Source organism: Dermacentor variabilis, chromosome 6 (genome assembly GCF_050947875.1).
Source record: "Dermacentor variabilis isolate Ectoservices chromosome 6, ASM5094787v1, whole genome shotgun sequence".
Lineage (NCBI taxonomy): Eukaryota > Metazoa > Arthropoda > Arachnida > Ixodida > Ixodidae > Dermacentor > Dermacentor variabilis.
In genome coordinates this window covers 168,977,856-168,995,681 of record NC_134573.1, presented here as the reverse complement: position 1 = coordinate 168,995,681, position 17,826 = coordinate 168,977,856, and the positions used below count along the sequence as shown (strand labels likewise).

The window sequence follows — 17,826 nt, the reverse complement described above, 5'->3', positions numbered from 1 at the left end:
TGTTACTGTGTTAACTTCCAGCTGGCTGTCTTCTATGTAGCGCCATCAGTGTTTTCTCACATGTTGTGAATCAGAGTCGATGTGCGCACTCACGGCGTTCAGTATGTTTATTATTTATTCATAAACAATAATAATAATGTAAAAAGAAACAGTGGCTCAATACAAACGTGACAGAAGGGTGAGGGAGATTTGAAACGCCGACAATGGATGCGCAAGGTATTTTTCTGCCCCAAGAAAATGTAATGACAAACGGAATTGCTTTCGTCAGGTAGTCGCCCGTTCTCCCAAAATATTGTAAGCCCTGACGGCAGAGTTTCACACAAAGATAACACTGTAGAGGAAGGGGGCCCTGTGGCTACGAATATTCCTTCAATTGCTTGATTTCTTCCCGGGCGCGGACGTTATGAAAGTGCCAGTTAGCAGCTCATACCCGGATGCTCTGACTGAGAACTCGCTGAGCACGTGCTGGTGGGCGAGTCGGTTGTGCATAATTACAGCGAAGGTCGTCTCGCGTCTCCTTCCTTCGTCCGTTGTTTTATTTGGCGCCTTTGCTGTAATCTGGGTGAGAAGGACAAATTGCCGCCTGCTCAGCAAGATGACAGGTAAGGCTCGCCTGTCAGAGTACAAGATTGGCAGCTAGTCGGAAAAGACGGAAGATCTCAAGACTAATGGCGACGCCTTGATGAAGTTCGCGTACCTTCTCGCCGTGACGTCAGGCACTGTGACAGCGTCTGCTCGCATATAATTGCTTATGAAAAAAAAAAGTATAATTGAAGCCGAGATCTCAACCTAGCAAGGCTCGAGAACCTTTGCCGAGCTATAATGGTCCAGATAGGATAAAATACTTTGAGATCTGTAACGTAACACTGACGTACCGTTGCCAAGATGTTGATGGGAAATTCAATAAACAGAAAGATTGGCCTTGGTTTTCTTCTCTTTACGCTGGAGGATTTGCCACAAGGCGTAAATATTAAAAAAAAAGTTAAATAAAAGCTTCTAGCGCTGCATTTGTGCCATAACTGTAGCAGTGTCTTTGTAAACTTATTTAATCATTTATTTTTGCTTATTATACCCTCAGTTCCAGAGGCATTACAGCGGGGTGCGGTAAATTGGTAAAAATGAAAATAAAGGAACAATAAAGCAACGTATAGTAGAAATAGTTGCCTATACAATATTAGCTAAAAATATGCCTAGGCAGGTCAATCACAAATTAACAAATAAAAATGAACAGTTAACGTCGTATACGATATAAGTGGCTGCTTTATACAATATTAGCTAAAGAATTTTTGAAATGATCGTAGTTTACTATGGAAGCAATGTGCGCAGGAAAGCGATTCCACTCTTGGGATGTGTGTGGCAGGTATAAATGGCCGAAAGAGATGTATTTGTTCTGCACGGCGGAATACCAATCTTGTGACGATGATATAGCCGAGATGATAAGTAATCAGGAGGCAAAATGAGTTCATCACAAAATAAGTGGTGGTGAAATATATGATGAAAAAGGCAGAGGCGAGGAGATCTCGCGACGTTGTGCTATGGTGATGGCAGACCGAGATTAGATTTCAAGTTACTTACACTGTCAGTTCTGTCATAGTTAGCATCAAGCTGGCGGATGTGTTCTGAACCACATTTAAAGAGTGCATTAACTGTTCGTGACTGCGGTGGTGTATTCGAGTGTCGAGCGAACTGTTGTTATATAAAGCAAGCGTTTAAGTGTTGAAGGCGCTTGTGAAACATTTCCGCGAATGTATCAAAGTATTTGTATTGCGTTGTTAGTTAGCCAGGTAAAGTGAGTGGCCCAGGGGAGGTCATTTGTTACGTGAACGCCAAGGTATTTGTAATGCGCCACTGCTCCTAAAGGGACGTTATTAAGGTAGTAAGTTTGTAACTCGCGGCTGGATCCTGTTAGGTGCATGAATTTACATGTGACAATGTTCATTTCCAGGGACCAATTTCTTTCAGCAGTTCGCATTTGCATTAAGGTCAACTTGAAGATAATTTCTGCCATCAGGGTGAGAAATTTCGCGGGAAATGTTGTTGTCCATCACTCAACGGTCTTAATTTTCAGATATAGGTCTGGCTTCAGTCCAGACTTTCCTAATTCTTAAGTTCCATCACCCGCGTTCAACGCACGTCCTAAGCAGGTGTGAAGCACCACAAGTAATCAAACTTTTCCCTCTGAATGAATGTAAGTAACCTTTTAAAATAATGTTTATCAGTCTAAACTTGTTTTGTGCGGCTATTTAGCATCCCTTTACTACGGTTTCACAGTGTTTTGCCTTTAGATAGATGACCTACTTATTAGCCTATCACTGGCTTGAAACTCTTACCTCAAGTTAGATGTGAGGACCAGCAAGCGAGTCCTTTAGCCGATACATATCTGTCTACTGTTTCTTGCCATCCAGGGCTCGTATTCACAGAGCTTCTCGTATGATGCGAGATTGACGATTGCAGTAAGGTCATTTGAATATTATCACGCCGATCGTTGTCATGAGCGGCGGGTACGTGCCACCAGAATGCCGGCCAATGAGGAAATTCATCGTGGAATGCGTGACAGGGTTAAATATATACAGAGAAAGCAGGAAAAAAGCGGTGGCTCGCCACTAAAACGATATCGGGATAACATATACACATACATATATCAGCCAAATATTCGCGGCACATACGCGAAAGAAAGCTGATCATGTCCTTGCAGCTAAATAGCCAAACTTTTTATCCTGTATAGTATGAGAGAAAGATGGCTTAAAATACCTTTGCGGTAGGCTTCAGCTGTCTCCCAGGTTACGCTTATCCACCTATTTGTTCTCGATGGTCGTCTTCTCTAGATGAAGCAAACAGCCACATGATCTACAGCGAATGGAAATTTGGATGGAGGCATTGCCCCAAAGAGAAAGCTCATTTTCTCGAAGCCGCATATTCAGACACCACTCCGTTTGGCCGACGTACTTTCTGTCATATGATAATAGTATGATGTAGGCAGTGCCAGTTGCGCGTATTTGTACAAATGATTGACGGAACATCGAGTTTCTGTGCCTGGCTTGCGGGATAACATTCTATCGACCAGGGAGCACACCTTGCCTACCTTATTCCGGTCAGAAAACAGCAACGTGCGCTGTTTCGCGCAGGTATCCTATGACCGCTCGCTTTTACTTCTTGTACAACTGTGTTGCATCAGGCTCACAGCGATGGGGACGCTTAGCATCAGCAATAATTTTTTTCTGACAGAGACAAGAACACACAGCTAGGAACGCCAGCAAGTTCCGGGTGAGCAACCTGTGCATGAAGAGCACGCATCATGAGGAAATTCGCTTGCACAAGGGTAGTATCGTTAGAACCGGTTCAGATTTTTGCGCAAGAACCACCGAATATCACATACAATTCAGATATTACATTGGACAACAATAATGCGCCCCCGTCCCAACCCATAAAAAGGCTGGTGTGCACAGCACCCCGTACGTGCGCAACAACAATAACGTTATCACGATGCCATCAAGTTGTCGTGTGAGCCCTATCCTGACATCTTGAGAAGGATGATGGCCATCGGTTGTTTTCCCCAAAATAGTGTAAGGTACTCCAAGCTATCTATTTCACAGTGTTATTAATGAGCATGCTCCTACACACGTGAGTACGTATAAGGATCTAGGAGTTCCAAGGGTCGAAGCACAGGTATTGAACGTTGACTTTTCATTTTCTTGCATTGGGACGATGTCGTGTCCTGTATGTTGTCACCTTGTGTTGTCACGAGGGCTTCTTTGTTTAGAATGGTTCATCGTACAAGGCATCTGAACAGTCATTCAGGCCTCAGCCTGCAGGGGTCGTAGTTCAAGGGTCTTCTCGCCGTTTTCTCCGCCACGCCTGGACCGCTTAGAGGATTCCTCTATCCTGTTCACAAAACAGACATTCCGAAGCTTTGTTACTATACATACATGGCAGTGGTCGTCACATCTTGATACTCACTTTCGGTCGTACACTAATAATGGTAACATATTTCAATAACTGCCCTATCCTGCTTCGCTAACGCGAACTTGCGCCTAACTAGCGGAAGATGCGGACATCGTTCAATGAAGACGAAGTGCTTACCGATCACGCTTGACCATGAAATAGTAAAATGCTATCAATGAGTGAACGCCATCTGCATGTTGTTGCTCATATGACACCCTATAGATATACGTATGTGCTTTAAGCAAAAGTAAAGCCTTCCTTAGCCAGGAGAGAGGAAAGAAAGAAAAAGAAAGGAAATGGAAGTGAATCTAATAAGACTGACACCGGTTGGCTTGTCTACGCGAACGAAGGGGAGTGGAGGAGAGAAAGAGATATGAATGATAACAGTATACAAGCTGTTCGCAGGCGTTGGAGTAGCCACACGTCTACACGGTCACCGTGAAAAGAGCTTTAGAAGCTTGTAGTCAGGCTTATGTCACGTAGGACTCTCCCGCCATGGCTTCCAAATCAACTTTCATACTAAGCGCCCTTCTCTATATATACACGAAAAACAGAAGGTACCATGCTACGCACACTTATCGCACGACACTGCTCTCGAGCAAAAACGCTCCTGGAGAAGCTTGCGGAATTTTTCGTTTGTTTGTGGCTGGTTCGTTTAAGGCCAAATTACACGTACGCTTGCCGGTGCGCGACAGCTCACGCCCACACGCCTACACCAGAGAAGTTGCTGAGCGAAAGATCGTACAAGTCGAAGCGTGGCGCGATCACGGATATATAATCCACAAAAAAATTTGGAAGACGCTTAAGCTTCACCTTTAAAAGTGGAACGCGATAGCATTCAAAGATCGCTGACCGCTTTTCACGCTTCCCGGCAACTGCAGCTTATGTAACCGTAATGTTTACCGGGAAATGCTGGCGGCGAATGCTACGCACGAAGGCGAGCTTTGTTGTTCTGTCTTTGATGGTGTGCAAGGAACCGAGGGGCCCACGCCGCTCCTACCAAAACAGACCTCAAACGGCAGCTGGAAAACGCTGTCGCGTTAAAAAGGGTCTGTGTTTGAGTTAGCGAGCAACAGAATTATGTTTTATGCTTTATTCAAATTACAGTCCGACGCTATGATGTCTGTCCGTTGTGTGTAAGTCGTACTTTAAAATTTTTCTGACGTATTTTACTTTGAGAAATTCAATTACTTCAGTAACTTTTTAGAGCTGCATGGAGGGCCTGCGTGGTTGGGTATGCGTGGTTCAGAATGATTACTTCCAATACGATAGTCGACAGGGACGCCGGCGCCGGATTTCCTGCGACACGGGGGGGGATACTAACACTGTCGCGTTAGCATAGGTGCTCCGACTGCCTCACAAAAATACGAAACGATGTCTACTAAGGCGAAAGCAGTGAGCCAAGCGGGCGCGCTGACGCGCGTCTTGTAGTTTGAAACCGGCATTCCTCGAGAGCCGCGACAAACGCAAAGTGCCCGGGCGCGAGCTTCCGCGCGCCAGGAAGCGTACGTGTGGTTTGGCCTTTGGGCTCGTGCGGCAGTACACGTTGGCTTGACTACGAGCGCGCTTTGCCTGCTATTTAGGCGAGGTTCCGCACCTGTTGAATGAGAAGAATTTTTGGTCATTGCCAAATTTCTCGGCGTCTTCAACCGTCTGGCAGAGCGGGTATCCTTTGGTCTCGGGTAGCCACGCTGCTGCGATACCTGCAGCCATTGTCACCACGGCGAGGAATAGGAACGGGATCCAGGCACCGTACTTCCCCTGCGTCACGTCGGGCGATAATAATAATAATAATAATAATAATAATAATAATAATAATAATAATAATAATAATAATAATAATAATAATAATAATAATAATAATAATAATAATAATAATAATAATAATAATAAAGAGAGAGAGAGAGTGAAAGAAAGAAAGGTGCGGAGGTTAACCAGAACGGAAAATTCGGTTTGCTGCACTACACTGGGGAGGGGGGGGGGGCTCAGTCTCGGTTAACATACATGACTCCCATGCATACCTACTGTTCTCTTTTCTGTGCTACGAATTACGAATTCACACAATAAGCTTCCGCGCGTGTTGATGCTTTGCTATTAAAGGACTTACATGGGCTAGTTGGTTGCTAGCTTGATGGAACATGGTTATAACGGCTCGTTTTGAGCACATGACACAGAAAGAATGCTCACAGGACGGCGACTGTCCTGTGCGCATTCTTTCTGTGTCCTGTCCTCAAAACGCGCCATTATAACCGTGTTCCATGGCTTCATGCTTTGCTCTGAGCTTTATTCCAGCGACATACCAAGGACAACAACCTTTGCCGAACTTTGAGGTCTTCACTCACCGTAAGCATTCACTGCACTAAATTATGAAGTGTTTTGAGAGGCTTCAGTGCTGCTGTGAGAAGCTAGTTAGAGTTGGCCTCTACCAGTTTCAATTTAGATGACAGTTTACCCAACTGGTAACCCAGCCGCGGGCAGACAGCGCACTGCGGCTTCGGGCTTATGGCTGTCGCAGCGCGCTGGCATGCCCACGGCTGCGTGACGTAAGCAGAACGTCGCTTCGAGGGGCGCGTCCTTGCGCTCGCTGCAGCTTCCCAGTTTGTCTCGCGTGCTCTGACAGACGAAACTCGTGGTGGCCCAGTTTCACAAGGTAATCGCATTTTTCCCAGATCCAGAAGTTGATATGGCTTTTACGAAGAGTTCGCTTTAATTTCCCATTTACAATGGGCCCGCTTAAATTATTATTTTAAAATATATTTAGTAGATTGTTGCTAAATTAGCGACTAATTAACGCACATCAGTCGTCACACCGCGGTCGGCACCACCGAAGGCATGTCTCTGAAGTAACTGCCAGTTCACTTCAAAACGGCTATTTTTAAGTATTGCTTAAAGTCTTCCTGGAAATACCCGGTATAGTGAAAGGATGTGGCTCTCTTTCCTTTATTTTTCCGATGTAATATTTTACCTTCTTAAGGTTTTGCAATAGCATCGACTTAATATGACAATATGACTATATGACAATAAGAGGCACTTTAAATCGGATGGCCCCCAGTGTTTTGTTGGTAATTATATTTCAGTTGCGTTGGTAACTGCACTTCCGAGGTAATAGTCACTACTAAGTTAGTCCTATTTATGAGCTTCAGCAGGTAGCTAAGAGTACTGGCAATCACTTTATTACCATCACTTACTAAGAAGGTAGTTCTTTTTCTGACAAGTAACGTGTTAGCATTTACTTTGTGAACATGACGACCTTCTTTTTTTAAAGGGTGTTCCAAATACTCGGCGCAGCTGGCGGAGGGCGCGGTATCCGTACGAGGATCGCGTAGTGCGCGACAAGGCGAAACGCGCGGATCCACAAACACAGAAACGCAGAGCACGGCGAATAAGCAAGCTGTCGACGGCTCCGCGCACACGTGAGCGTGCATGGTGCGGAGGTCACGTGTACTTGCTCGCGACATTCGCGCTTCGTCAGGGGTCAGAGTGGCACACCGCCCGCATTATCCGCGAGGTCGAAGGCGGCTGTGAATGGCGGTTCATAAGAGTGGCGTAGAATGAAGAGGAATGCCAGAAATTTGTGGTCCTGGTCACTTCTGGCGATATCGCAGCGGTACGCGAAGTACGGAAACTTTTGGGTTTCTGCCATTTCATCGACATTTCTCGCAGTTGGAATTTCCGAATATTAAGAGCGAAGTAATTTCTACATGAGAAGTGAAAAAAAAATATGCATATACATTTCGAATGAACCGGTATTTCGAGATATCAGAGGTTGAGCTAATGAGGGTTTACTGTACTGCATTGTATACCAACAGCGCCAAAGACGAAACTTTGCAAGTTTAAGAATGTTTCCCCGAGCCAAAACGGACCAAATAGAAAAAAAAAGACTGAAATTCGCGACATCACAGTGACGTTGCGATGCTGGGGTTCCGACGCAAAATGAAATTTAAAAGAGATTACCGTCATGTTTTTTAATGATCACTATATTACCAGAAACTTGACAAAAAGTAGTTTCGAAAATTTTAAATTAGATTCTAGGATTTCACGTGCCAAAGCCACGATATCATTACAAGGCGCGGTGTAGTGGGGTACTCCAGATTAACTTTTAACCACCCGGGGTTCGTTAATGCGCACGCAAATTTAAGTACACGAAAGTTCTTATTTTTGCATTTCGCTGCCATCGAATTGCGGCAGCCATGCCCGGGTATCACACCCGCAGCCTCGAACTTAGCAGCACAACGCCACAGAGACCGAGCTAACCATGGTGCGTGAAATAAAGCTCTGGAAGAGTAACAGTCTAAGCTGATTCTTTCACTTTAGTGGCTTTTTGGCGCACTCACCACGTATACGATGTAAGGCACCGACGCCGTGAAGACCGCGGCCAGGGAAGGGAGCACACCCATTGAGAAGGAACGTAGCGGCGTGGGGAACAGCTCGTCCGACTGTTGGTACATCATCATGTAAGCAGCCGTGGTCGAGAACTTGGCCACGATCGAGGAGGCGACGTGGACCGTGCCGGCTGCGTCAGATGCAGTGTAGCCGGGCAAGTTTTGTCATAAGAGGAAGCCGATTCGGACGAACGTGGGAGAGGCGTTCATCCTTCAACCTGCATGGCTAATGGCATGGTCGCGTTTAAGAACCGCAATGTTTGAATACCGGGTGTCTGAGCTTAAGCAGAGTCATAAAATTTTTTTTGAAAGAGGAGCCCTCTGGTGGGTGCGAAACAAACTGTACGCATTTATCAACCTACTGGAGACGCCTGTAGTATATATTGTGTCCTTATAAAGGGCATAATCAGCACCGAATATTTACAAATACTTAATTACTAAATTTGCACCCACAGTCGTGGTTCGTAAATCATATTGAAGACACCATATTAAACTGATTGCTTAGCGTAACTACCTGCACGACCTTTTATTTTTCTACATGCTTAAATGAAATCTCGAGGAACGTTTAAAAAGTCGTCGCTGACTGCTTGCCTGCTTGTCCAAGATGGATGGGTAGATGGAAAAACTTTATTGAGGTCCATTAGGTCGCGCTGGTTTTCAAGCCGCTGCGGGCCAAGAGGCCTTTTTTTTAATGTGAAGCTATACAAAAGGTAGTCCGCCATAAACGATGCAAAGTGAGCTTGCCAGATGTGATCTACAAATAAACTATTTTAATATGACGTGCTGTTGGCCTAGATGGTACAAGTTACTTAAAGTGAAATAGACGCACAACATGAGAGAAAGAAAAGGCCGACAGTAGGACAGGACTGCCTGTCCTACTGTCGGTTTCGTCTTCCTCTGATTCTGTGCGTCTAATTTCCTTTAATGTATTGACGCCATGGAAATGAAATAATTAACTAAAGGTTACTAACTTATTACTACTAATTAATGAAGGAATAAGAAGACAGAAATAGTCTAGGAGGTTGCTGAAAAGTCGGTTTCACCCTCACAAAGGGCTTTGCTTTTTTGTTATGACTTGCTGTATAATCTGGAACACCGGTATGTAGAATAGCCAACAAATAAATAATTTTTTCCTGCAGTCCTTGGCACCAAACCAAGTGCCACGATTCCTGCAGTAGCTCGAAAAGAATTTTCGCCATTTTGACGCTGTAGCTGAAAATTGGAATTTCAACGTCAGTGGATAAGAGCAGAAGCTTCCCATACAACGGTACACCTGGCCACGCAGATGTTTGATAAAATACGTACTCAACAGAAAGGAGTTCAATTACGCTGTATTATTCGCGAGCAAACTAAACGAAAGATCAAAGACAATGCTATTACTTAAAGAAGCTTTCCTTTGGAGGAAGAAATACGAAAAGATAAAAAAAAAAAAAAGAAGCGCGCGATTTCACGGAAACTCAGGAAGCATATTTAGCGGCTCTCGCGTTATATATATATATATATATATATATATATATATATATATATATATATATATATATATATATATATATATATATAGCGCGACGTATACCTCCTATTTCAGCGGTAAGCCTCCTCAGCTTATTGGATTATTGGAAACTTGACAGACAATGCAGTGGAGATATTATGAAGACACTCATTTAATTAAAGCGGTGACTCTCAACGCATATGCAGAAGGAAGACAGCATTTCTACACTGAAAATGAGCAATATTTACACTGTATATTTTCATTTGGGCCACATGCATTTAGTATTCACTTGTTTATTCTGTATCGGCTGCCTACATTATTAAACACGCACCATTGTCCACGGGCGCCCTTCTGACTTGTGATATCGCATTCATTATAAGGTAGAAAAGGGCGAGAGAGAAATATGAAGACTTTAATGATTTGTGATGACTTCAAGCTGGAGATGTTAGCCCTGCTGGTCTTCTTGCATGCCACTCGAGGTGCTAGGTGATATAAGTATATGGTACACAAAGTCCTGACATTAAAAACACAAACACCACACACCGCACAGACACGAACATGGACACTCAAGCTAATCGAAAAGCTTCGTCAAAGTTATAAGCCACAGAATAAATAAAGTACGCGTATTACAACTGCTGTAGCCTAGTGTAAAGTCTAGTATATGTATAGTATGTCTATGTATTATATTTATAGGCCTTGTGCAGGTGCAAAAGAAAGAATAATGGTGAGCCAAACTAGTTGAGGAGCAACGGTTGACTTATGGCCACGTTGGTAAGACATCTTTTTCAATGCGTAGCGCGGAAAGTTTAGACGAGGCGGACGATGTGTCTCGTATAACGTTTCGGTGCTAAGCACAGGAAAAGTTCGTTTTGGAGTCTATTGTTTTTTGATTGGCAGGAGAATCCTATCTTAGTAACTGTTCGTTAACATAAAACTTGGCTTTCACGGCCTGATTTCTGCAGCGGGAAGCACTGAAGTGCGGAAAGAAAAGAAAGAGAACGAAGGTTTAGAGAATGAAGAACAAGCACGAGCGATATCGTTCATCTTATTTTTGTTTGTTTCTAAAGCGCCATTCTGCTCCTAATTTGTACCTTATGGGCAATATTACTCTTCTTTTTTTGGTCAAGCTTCTCATGTCTTGCGGGCGACTTCCTGTGATACAAGAAAGTAAAATTCCAGCCCAGTGTGACCACTGCTGAAGTCGAGTCCCGAGACGACCTTCTAGCTTTTAAGCTAGTCGAGGCTTCAAGAAATGTTTTATTTTTTCCGAGCTGACTGGACACACTAGCGGAACGTGTACGTTCTTGAGAGAAATAAAAAAAAATGCTGCCCAGACGGTCGCGTTAGTGGGCTTCACGAAAAGTTTGACAGTCGCCATTAACACGTTGAAAGCCATTACGGTGAAGAAAACGACAAGAAGAACCGTCAGAATCTTGCATTTTTTAAAACTCGTTTCAGTGGAGCATTTCTTTCATGGGGCAAATACTGACGGATCGCTTGCTTTGGTGAGATGTTATTAACTGCTTTTTTTTTTTGGCTTTGACTACCTGAAACAATGAATGAAAGGAAAATACAATCGCGTTCAAGATACTTAAGTGTAAGCCCGCTGACTTGATCCGAAATTTTGCACACTGCTTGCGAACAGAAAGGATCGAATGCGCTGCGTTGGAGGCAGAAAGTAAAGCGTCCTGGCGCCATTGGAGATCGTTGGCGATCGAGAACTTTCTGTTATGCTGAGTAACGTTAAACAAATGCTAAATCTCTGTGGCCATTCCACACGATGGAATAGTAATGCGATTAAGATTCTTGGAATACTTCACGCACTTTCCGGTATCTTTCTATGTCTCGAACAGTCTTCCCGCCAACTTGGGTGATTGGGTAGTCCATGGTCTAATGGGTAGAGCTTGGGCCTGCTGTTCTGAGAGAACCGGGTGCGAAACCAACCGTTAGAGGAACTTGCGTCACCATGGGTATGTGACAGGGGATATGTGCCGCTCTTCAATGAGCCTCTTTCACGCCAGCATGCGCCACTGGACATGTTCCACTTGGCATGTGTTGGTCTTCAGTGAGCCAATTTGATGCCGACATGGGTCACTGCAGGTGTGTGCCGCTGGGTATGGGCCGCTCTTCAATGAACCTCTTTGACGTCAACTTTGGTCACTGGGTATGGGCCGCTGCGTATGTTCTACTTTTTTTTTTATTGACATGATATAAGAGGAGAGGTTGGCACCTTTAGGCGGCACTGGCTACTCCTTGTCGCTTGGTAAAGGAGAATATCGTCTCAAAATTTATAACAAAATGCAGCGCAAAAGAATGACAAAAAACAGTCAGTCATCAGTATCAATAAAGTTCTGTACACGAATCAAGAGACCCGCAGAAGATGAACATGTGCGCAGTTGCATATGTAAACATATGTGCTTCGTATTTTCCGAGAACATAAAGAATTTCAGTTTAACAGAGAAAGTTCAGTGTCACAGACGAGCACACAGACCGTCAGTATAACCATACATAACATACTGCATATATTTTGACCAACGTACAAGTACAGACTTACGTCATATGTAAATCTTTTAGCGGATGCTAAGATTTATTATAGATCCAAGATTCTGGTATTTTCTAACAGCACTTCTAAAGCTCTCCAATTACAAAAAAAAGCTTTAAAATTTCTCCTCTGCTGGTTGGAATTGAACACACGTCACACACACCCAGAAAATCCTGTTTGAATCTCTCTGAAATCGCAGCGGTGGGTAAATGGTCGACGGTTTGAATTCTGGTGCTGCCGGAAACCCACCGTTTTTTTTTCTATGGAGTAGAGGTGTATCACGACCTGGCGCTCGGTTGTGTATATGGGTTCTCATCTCGGAGCAGGGGCCCTGTAGAGATTTGCGAAGGTCGCTGCGCGTCCCTTCTGCCACCGCAGCTTTGGTGAAATAGTCGATCATCCGCCCTTTGCTGTGGGCAGCAGACGTGTGCTGCCGCCGGGCCGGTGCCTACCGGTAAAACACGTATACAAGCACGCTTCCGACCAGGTGTTCGGCAACTTCGGCAGTTGCAGACGCTCGGAAGGACACCCACCTATTGGGAAGTTGGTGACATACGTGACCACCAGACTACTTTTTTCGAGAGTCGTTTGGTGTATCGTTTTGTTTTGGTTGTCGCACTGTCAGCATAGCGGTCTGGACGGACCTCTCCCAAGTAATACACCCCCTGAAAGCAGGACGCCGGGCCTGTTGGCTGCTTGTGCCCGTCTTATACGCCGGTGGATGTCCTACACAAGAGGGGGGGGGGGGATATCTCACCATACCCCTCCAGCAGCCGAGCAGGGGGCCCTACCCACTGGAACAAGGTTGCGGCCCAGGCAAGTGCCACGAGTTTACTTCGCGATTTTGTAAGTGTCCATCTAGGGAAAATGTTCATTTCATTTGCTGCTCAAGTGCTGATTGGCTGGGGGCGCTTGTCTCCTTCTGACGCGTATCGCTAAGTGGACACTCACAGAATGCCACCCCTCCTACCCCTCAAAATAATTTTCGTATTCGGCGATCACTGTTGCTCGTCGATCGAGGTGATATTGCATGTAGTTCTGCCCTTTGTTAGAATTCACTAAGGCCACGGGATGTATGAGAGAACGTATCGCGATTATAAGCAGTGAAGTTTAGCGGAAATGACGAAACGGATCTACAGCCGAGTTTCTGTCAGCGGGTAGACACTCAATTTGTGTTATTAACCGATGACAAAAATGTACAAACGTTCGAAGGAAAGGCTGGCAACATTATCTGCGAAAGGCACCACACATGTTACATAAAAAAAATGGAAAGTGGGCCGCAGCATTATTGGAGGAAATGAAGAGGAACCAAGGAAATCAGCTATGTGAGGAAATCAATGTCAACAGGAATGCACTATTCCCTACAAGTTACCCTTCCACCCTCATCTTTCCTTCGTCCCCTCCCTCCCATATGCAATCTTCTTTCCAGCTAAAATAAAAAAAATACGAAAGTTGCGAAGAGAACGTAAAGATGTGTAGAAAGGCAGGTAGGCTAACCACAGCTAGTTATGATTCGTAAGGCAGTTGTCGTTACAGTAGTTATCAGATAGTTATGGTTGCGTAAGGGTAACCTTATGAAATTACCAGAAGCACAACTGGGTGGTCAGTGTCATTAAACTGTGTATACCTATTCGTCTTTAAAGGACATATTAAAATTTTGGCAAGAGAATGAAGCGGCGTACGAGTCCAGGACACCATTTCCAGGCAGCTGCACTTGACTTGAGCTGTGTTCGAGAAACCGGCGGCACCGGATGTCAAAATTTACAATGAATCAATGAATGAAGTGGTCGATTGTTCGGTTGCCCTCTGCCCAAGAATACAACAAGGTCCCATTCTACGACAGCCATGCCCTTTTGATCTATTACTTCGTTATGCTCAATTATCTGAGAACAAATCTGTTATTGTTTGGTGAATTGAAAAGTACTTCTCCAATTTATTCATGTACAGCATGATTTTCGTGAAAGTATAAAAGGAGAACAACATTCTCAAACTGGTACAGCACGACAGGGAAAGGAAGATGCAAGCAGAGCCGGCCGGAAGATGGAACAGAGCGCTGTTCGGCGCTTTGTTTTTTCTTCTTCTGGTCGGCTCGGCTTGTTTCTTCATTTCCTTGTTGCGCTGTACCAGTTTGAGAATGCAATACCAACTCGCCAGATCCTCAGCCGTTGAGGAGAACAACAGAGAAAAGAAATCCCTGTAGTGAATCATGCCATATACTTTGTCGTACTTCTTGCCTTGTTCCAAATTTGTGTTGTGCGTTATGTCGTGCCTTCTCGTATATAAATAAATAGATAAATTAATTAATTAATTAATAATGTAATTAATTAATTAATGGCACAACCAACTCACACGTGGGGGCAATGACGGCCGCCCAGCAGGCGGTGGCCGTGAGAAGCACGAAAAAAACATTTGTCCAGCGCCGACCGTAGCGGTTCATGCTCCACCAGCCAATCGCGTTGGCCGGAAACTCGACCAGGGCCAGGTAGAGAAAGTTGAGGAACTCGTTGCCGCTCAAGTGCGTCACGTTGATGTGCAGGCCGCTGTACGCGCAGCCGTTCGCAGACCTGCGCCACGTGGGATGGAAGACTGCGCTGAGGAATCTCAACACCGAGACGCTCGGTGGAAGAGTGCGCGGCATAACGATACGAGGAGTAAATACATTAGGCCACTCATCTCGCGTTGTAACGCTTTTCAGTTTGCACAATGCACAGCCATCATTCTAGTTTCCTCTTTTCATTGACCATCAAATTTGTAATTTAGAAGTTGCAAGAAATACCTCGTATGGTCACAGAACCTGATTTGCTTCCTTCGTATTAAGGATAGATCCTTATCTTTCCCGCCTATTGTAATGTAGATAGGCTTAGCTCGCATTCACTGCCTCGCGAAGCCCATTTTATATCGGTGCAGTGGTAAACAAAATGTGACGCCGCTATTGTCGCTGAACAATGCGTAACCTTGACAGGCGGCACGTACACACAACACCTCACTTCGTTATCAGAGAGTGGCCCGGGCAGAAGTCGCTCGATTCTTGCCTGCTAAAGATTACGCCACCGAAGATGTCACGTAGGTGTAGAATGAAACAGCGTACTCTTGTCTTTGGGTTTGAGCTTGTTCTTGTCAAGCAGCCAGGGCGATGGGTGAAGTGTTATTTTTACAAAAGCGACGGGGTGCATGCTGTTGAAGTTTCCTAGCTCTGAAGTTTTAGCTCTGAAGCTCTGAAATGGCTGATGTATTGCTACGTTTACAGAAGAAAGACGTGTAAACTGCGGCATATCAAGGCGATTTGGCAAGGGTTTACCAGCAAACCAGCAATATCATAGGACAATTGAATAACCGAGATCTAAAGTATAAATATACACAACAAAAAGGAAATGTTTCTGAGTAGTTAATAAAATTCGAATGTTGTTGAAGTGCAAGCAACGTCTCTCGTTGGTGAAAGACACTGTTACCAACTATTACCAACTCTATTACCAACTCACCCAAGACACTATTACCAACTCACCCAAGATGCGCGCACAAGAGTCAGGAGAACACTATCATAAAAGTGATTACAGAAAGACAAATATGGGAAAATGTGAAAAAGAAAAGAATAACTTCTGCAAATCAACGTCGTGATCAAACCTACAATAGTAAGATTTAGTAACCTTTAAACAGTACTAATTCTTCAAAAAACTGTACTAATGCGCATGCTGCACTGTGTTGCAAGTTTTCTGATGTCCATGCACCCCCAATTTTATTTAGTGTTATTGGCTTTCTATGCAAGGCATGCACGTTTACTAAGGATGTGTAAATATTCGTAACTTTCGAATAAAGTTAACGATCAAATATTGTCCTATTTGATTCGGTTATCGAATCGAATTGTCATTATGTGATTAGGTCCGAGAACCAAATAGAGACTATTTGAATGTGCGAATATATTTTTCGAATGTTTCTTCAAATACTTTACTCCGCCAACTGTACACGATCAAACGTGGAATTGAACCACCGTGGTTGCTTAGCGGCTATGGTGTTGCGCTGCTAAGCACGAGGTCACGGGATCGAATCCCGAACGCGGCGGCCGGATTTTGATGGAGGCGAAATGCAATAAACGCCCGTGTCCCGTGCATTGTGGGCACGGATCCCCCGGTGGTCAAGATTAATCCGGAGTGCCCCCGCTACGGCGTGCCTAATAATAAGATCGTAGTTTTGGCACGTAAAACACCAGAATTCATTCAAACATGAAATTGAAAGAAGAAATGCGATATTTTTCATTACATTCACAGCAGACATAACGCACTAGAGCGCGCAGCGTCACTGGGTCAGCCAGACTTTTCTGCTCAAGCACAATCACTCGCAAGAAGATGCTTAGACATGGCGTTCAGTAGTGTATTGTACGGTACTATAGATGGCAGCACCTGTGTTCTCGCATCAGAACATATTTACGTGATTAAATTTACATTACTTTACACGATAACGCATAACCGTGTGTTCACCTAAGAGCCCCGAGTTTCTGAACAATTTGCTCAGTTACTTCGAATGCTCCTTTGGACTTTTAATAAAGCATGTTTTATAACGGAAAATTTAATGACCGAAACATTCTATCACTGTAATACCAAGAATATAATATTGTTTAATGTTATTGCTGACAAGGCCGCACATTATTCACAAACTATTCGATATTCGCTTCGATTCGCTTCTGGCGACAGTTCAATCGTATTCGATTCGACGTCAAAAACTGCTCTTAGCACACCGCTATTCTTCTCTAAGTCCCTTAGGCGAGCATCTTAGTCTTTTCACTGCAATAGAAGATGCCACCATAGCATTTTCTACATTCTTTGCTTGAAACATTTTTTGGCACTTCTATGAATTAAGAGAAGGGGAGAAGCCGGGGCAGGGGAAGAGGAACCAACATTTCCTTGAATACATTAAAAAAAAGAAATTCTTCTAAAGACAAGGTCATTTCTTCAAACAAATTTAGACAAAAAGGTACGTCGGTGTCAAATATATTCACTTGAGCGGAGCTTTGCGCAGACGTAAGGTAAAGGAAGCTTACCATATGAGCGTGAGTATCAGCAAGTTCTTTCGTATCTTGGGCTTGATAAACAGGTCCAGAATGGAGCCTGATTTCTCTGATTCTTCTTCGGCACTTAAACTTTGCTGAACTTTCTGAAAAAAAAAAAAAAGAAATTCTAGCAGGAAAAGACGATCGTAAAGTTTTTAAATAAGAAAACTTATCTGGGGGCTTAGCATGTATACGTGCACAAATGATTCGAGCAAACTGAATGTAATATGTAGTGCATAAAATAAAAAAAATGAGGCTAAACTCTTGAAATGAGAGTATAGTTCCTGCTTTATGAAAAGGGCAGAGCGCGAACGTGCGCATCGAAACACCAGCAGTTGCCATCTTCCTCTTTCACCATCCAGATGTCATTCTTCTTCTGTACGATATCAACCCGAACAAAGTCGTATTGGTGACCTAAGGGTAGGTAGAC

General features: G+C 44.1%; 1 protein-coding gene across 2 annotated transcripts in view; it reads right to left on the bottom strand.

Annotated features, from left to right (window-relative positions):
- Positions 1–1,028: 1,028 nt before the first annotated feature.
- The window catches only part of LOC142585709 (carcinine transporter-like), a 30,968-nt gene continuing 14,170 nt past the window's right edge, over positions 1,029–17,826 (bottom strand). Inside the window, exons 6-10 of one of the 2 annotated variants that reach the window (XM_075696677.1) lie at positions 17,388–17,500; positions 14,705–14,919; positions 8,277–8,455; positions 5,540–5,703; positions 1,029–3,882 (exon numbers count right to left, since the gene is read on the bottom strand). In XM_075696677.1, coding sequence (XP_075552792.1) covers positions 3,795–3,882; positions 5,540–5,703; positions 8,277–8,455; positions 14,705–14,919; positions 17,388–17,500 — 759 coding nt within the window. In that variant the 3' untranslated portion in view covers positions 1,029–3,794. The remainder of the gene's footprint in view (positions 3,883–5,539; positions 5,704–8,276; positions 8,456–14,704; positions 14,920–17,387; positions 17,501–17,826) is intronic. The other variant, XM_075696678.1, reaches the window with a different exon arrangement.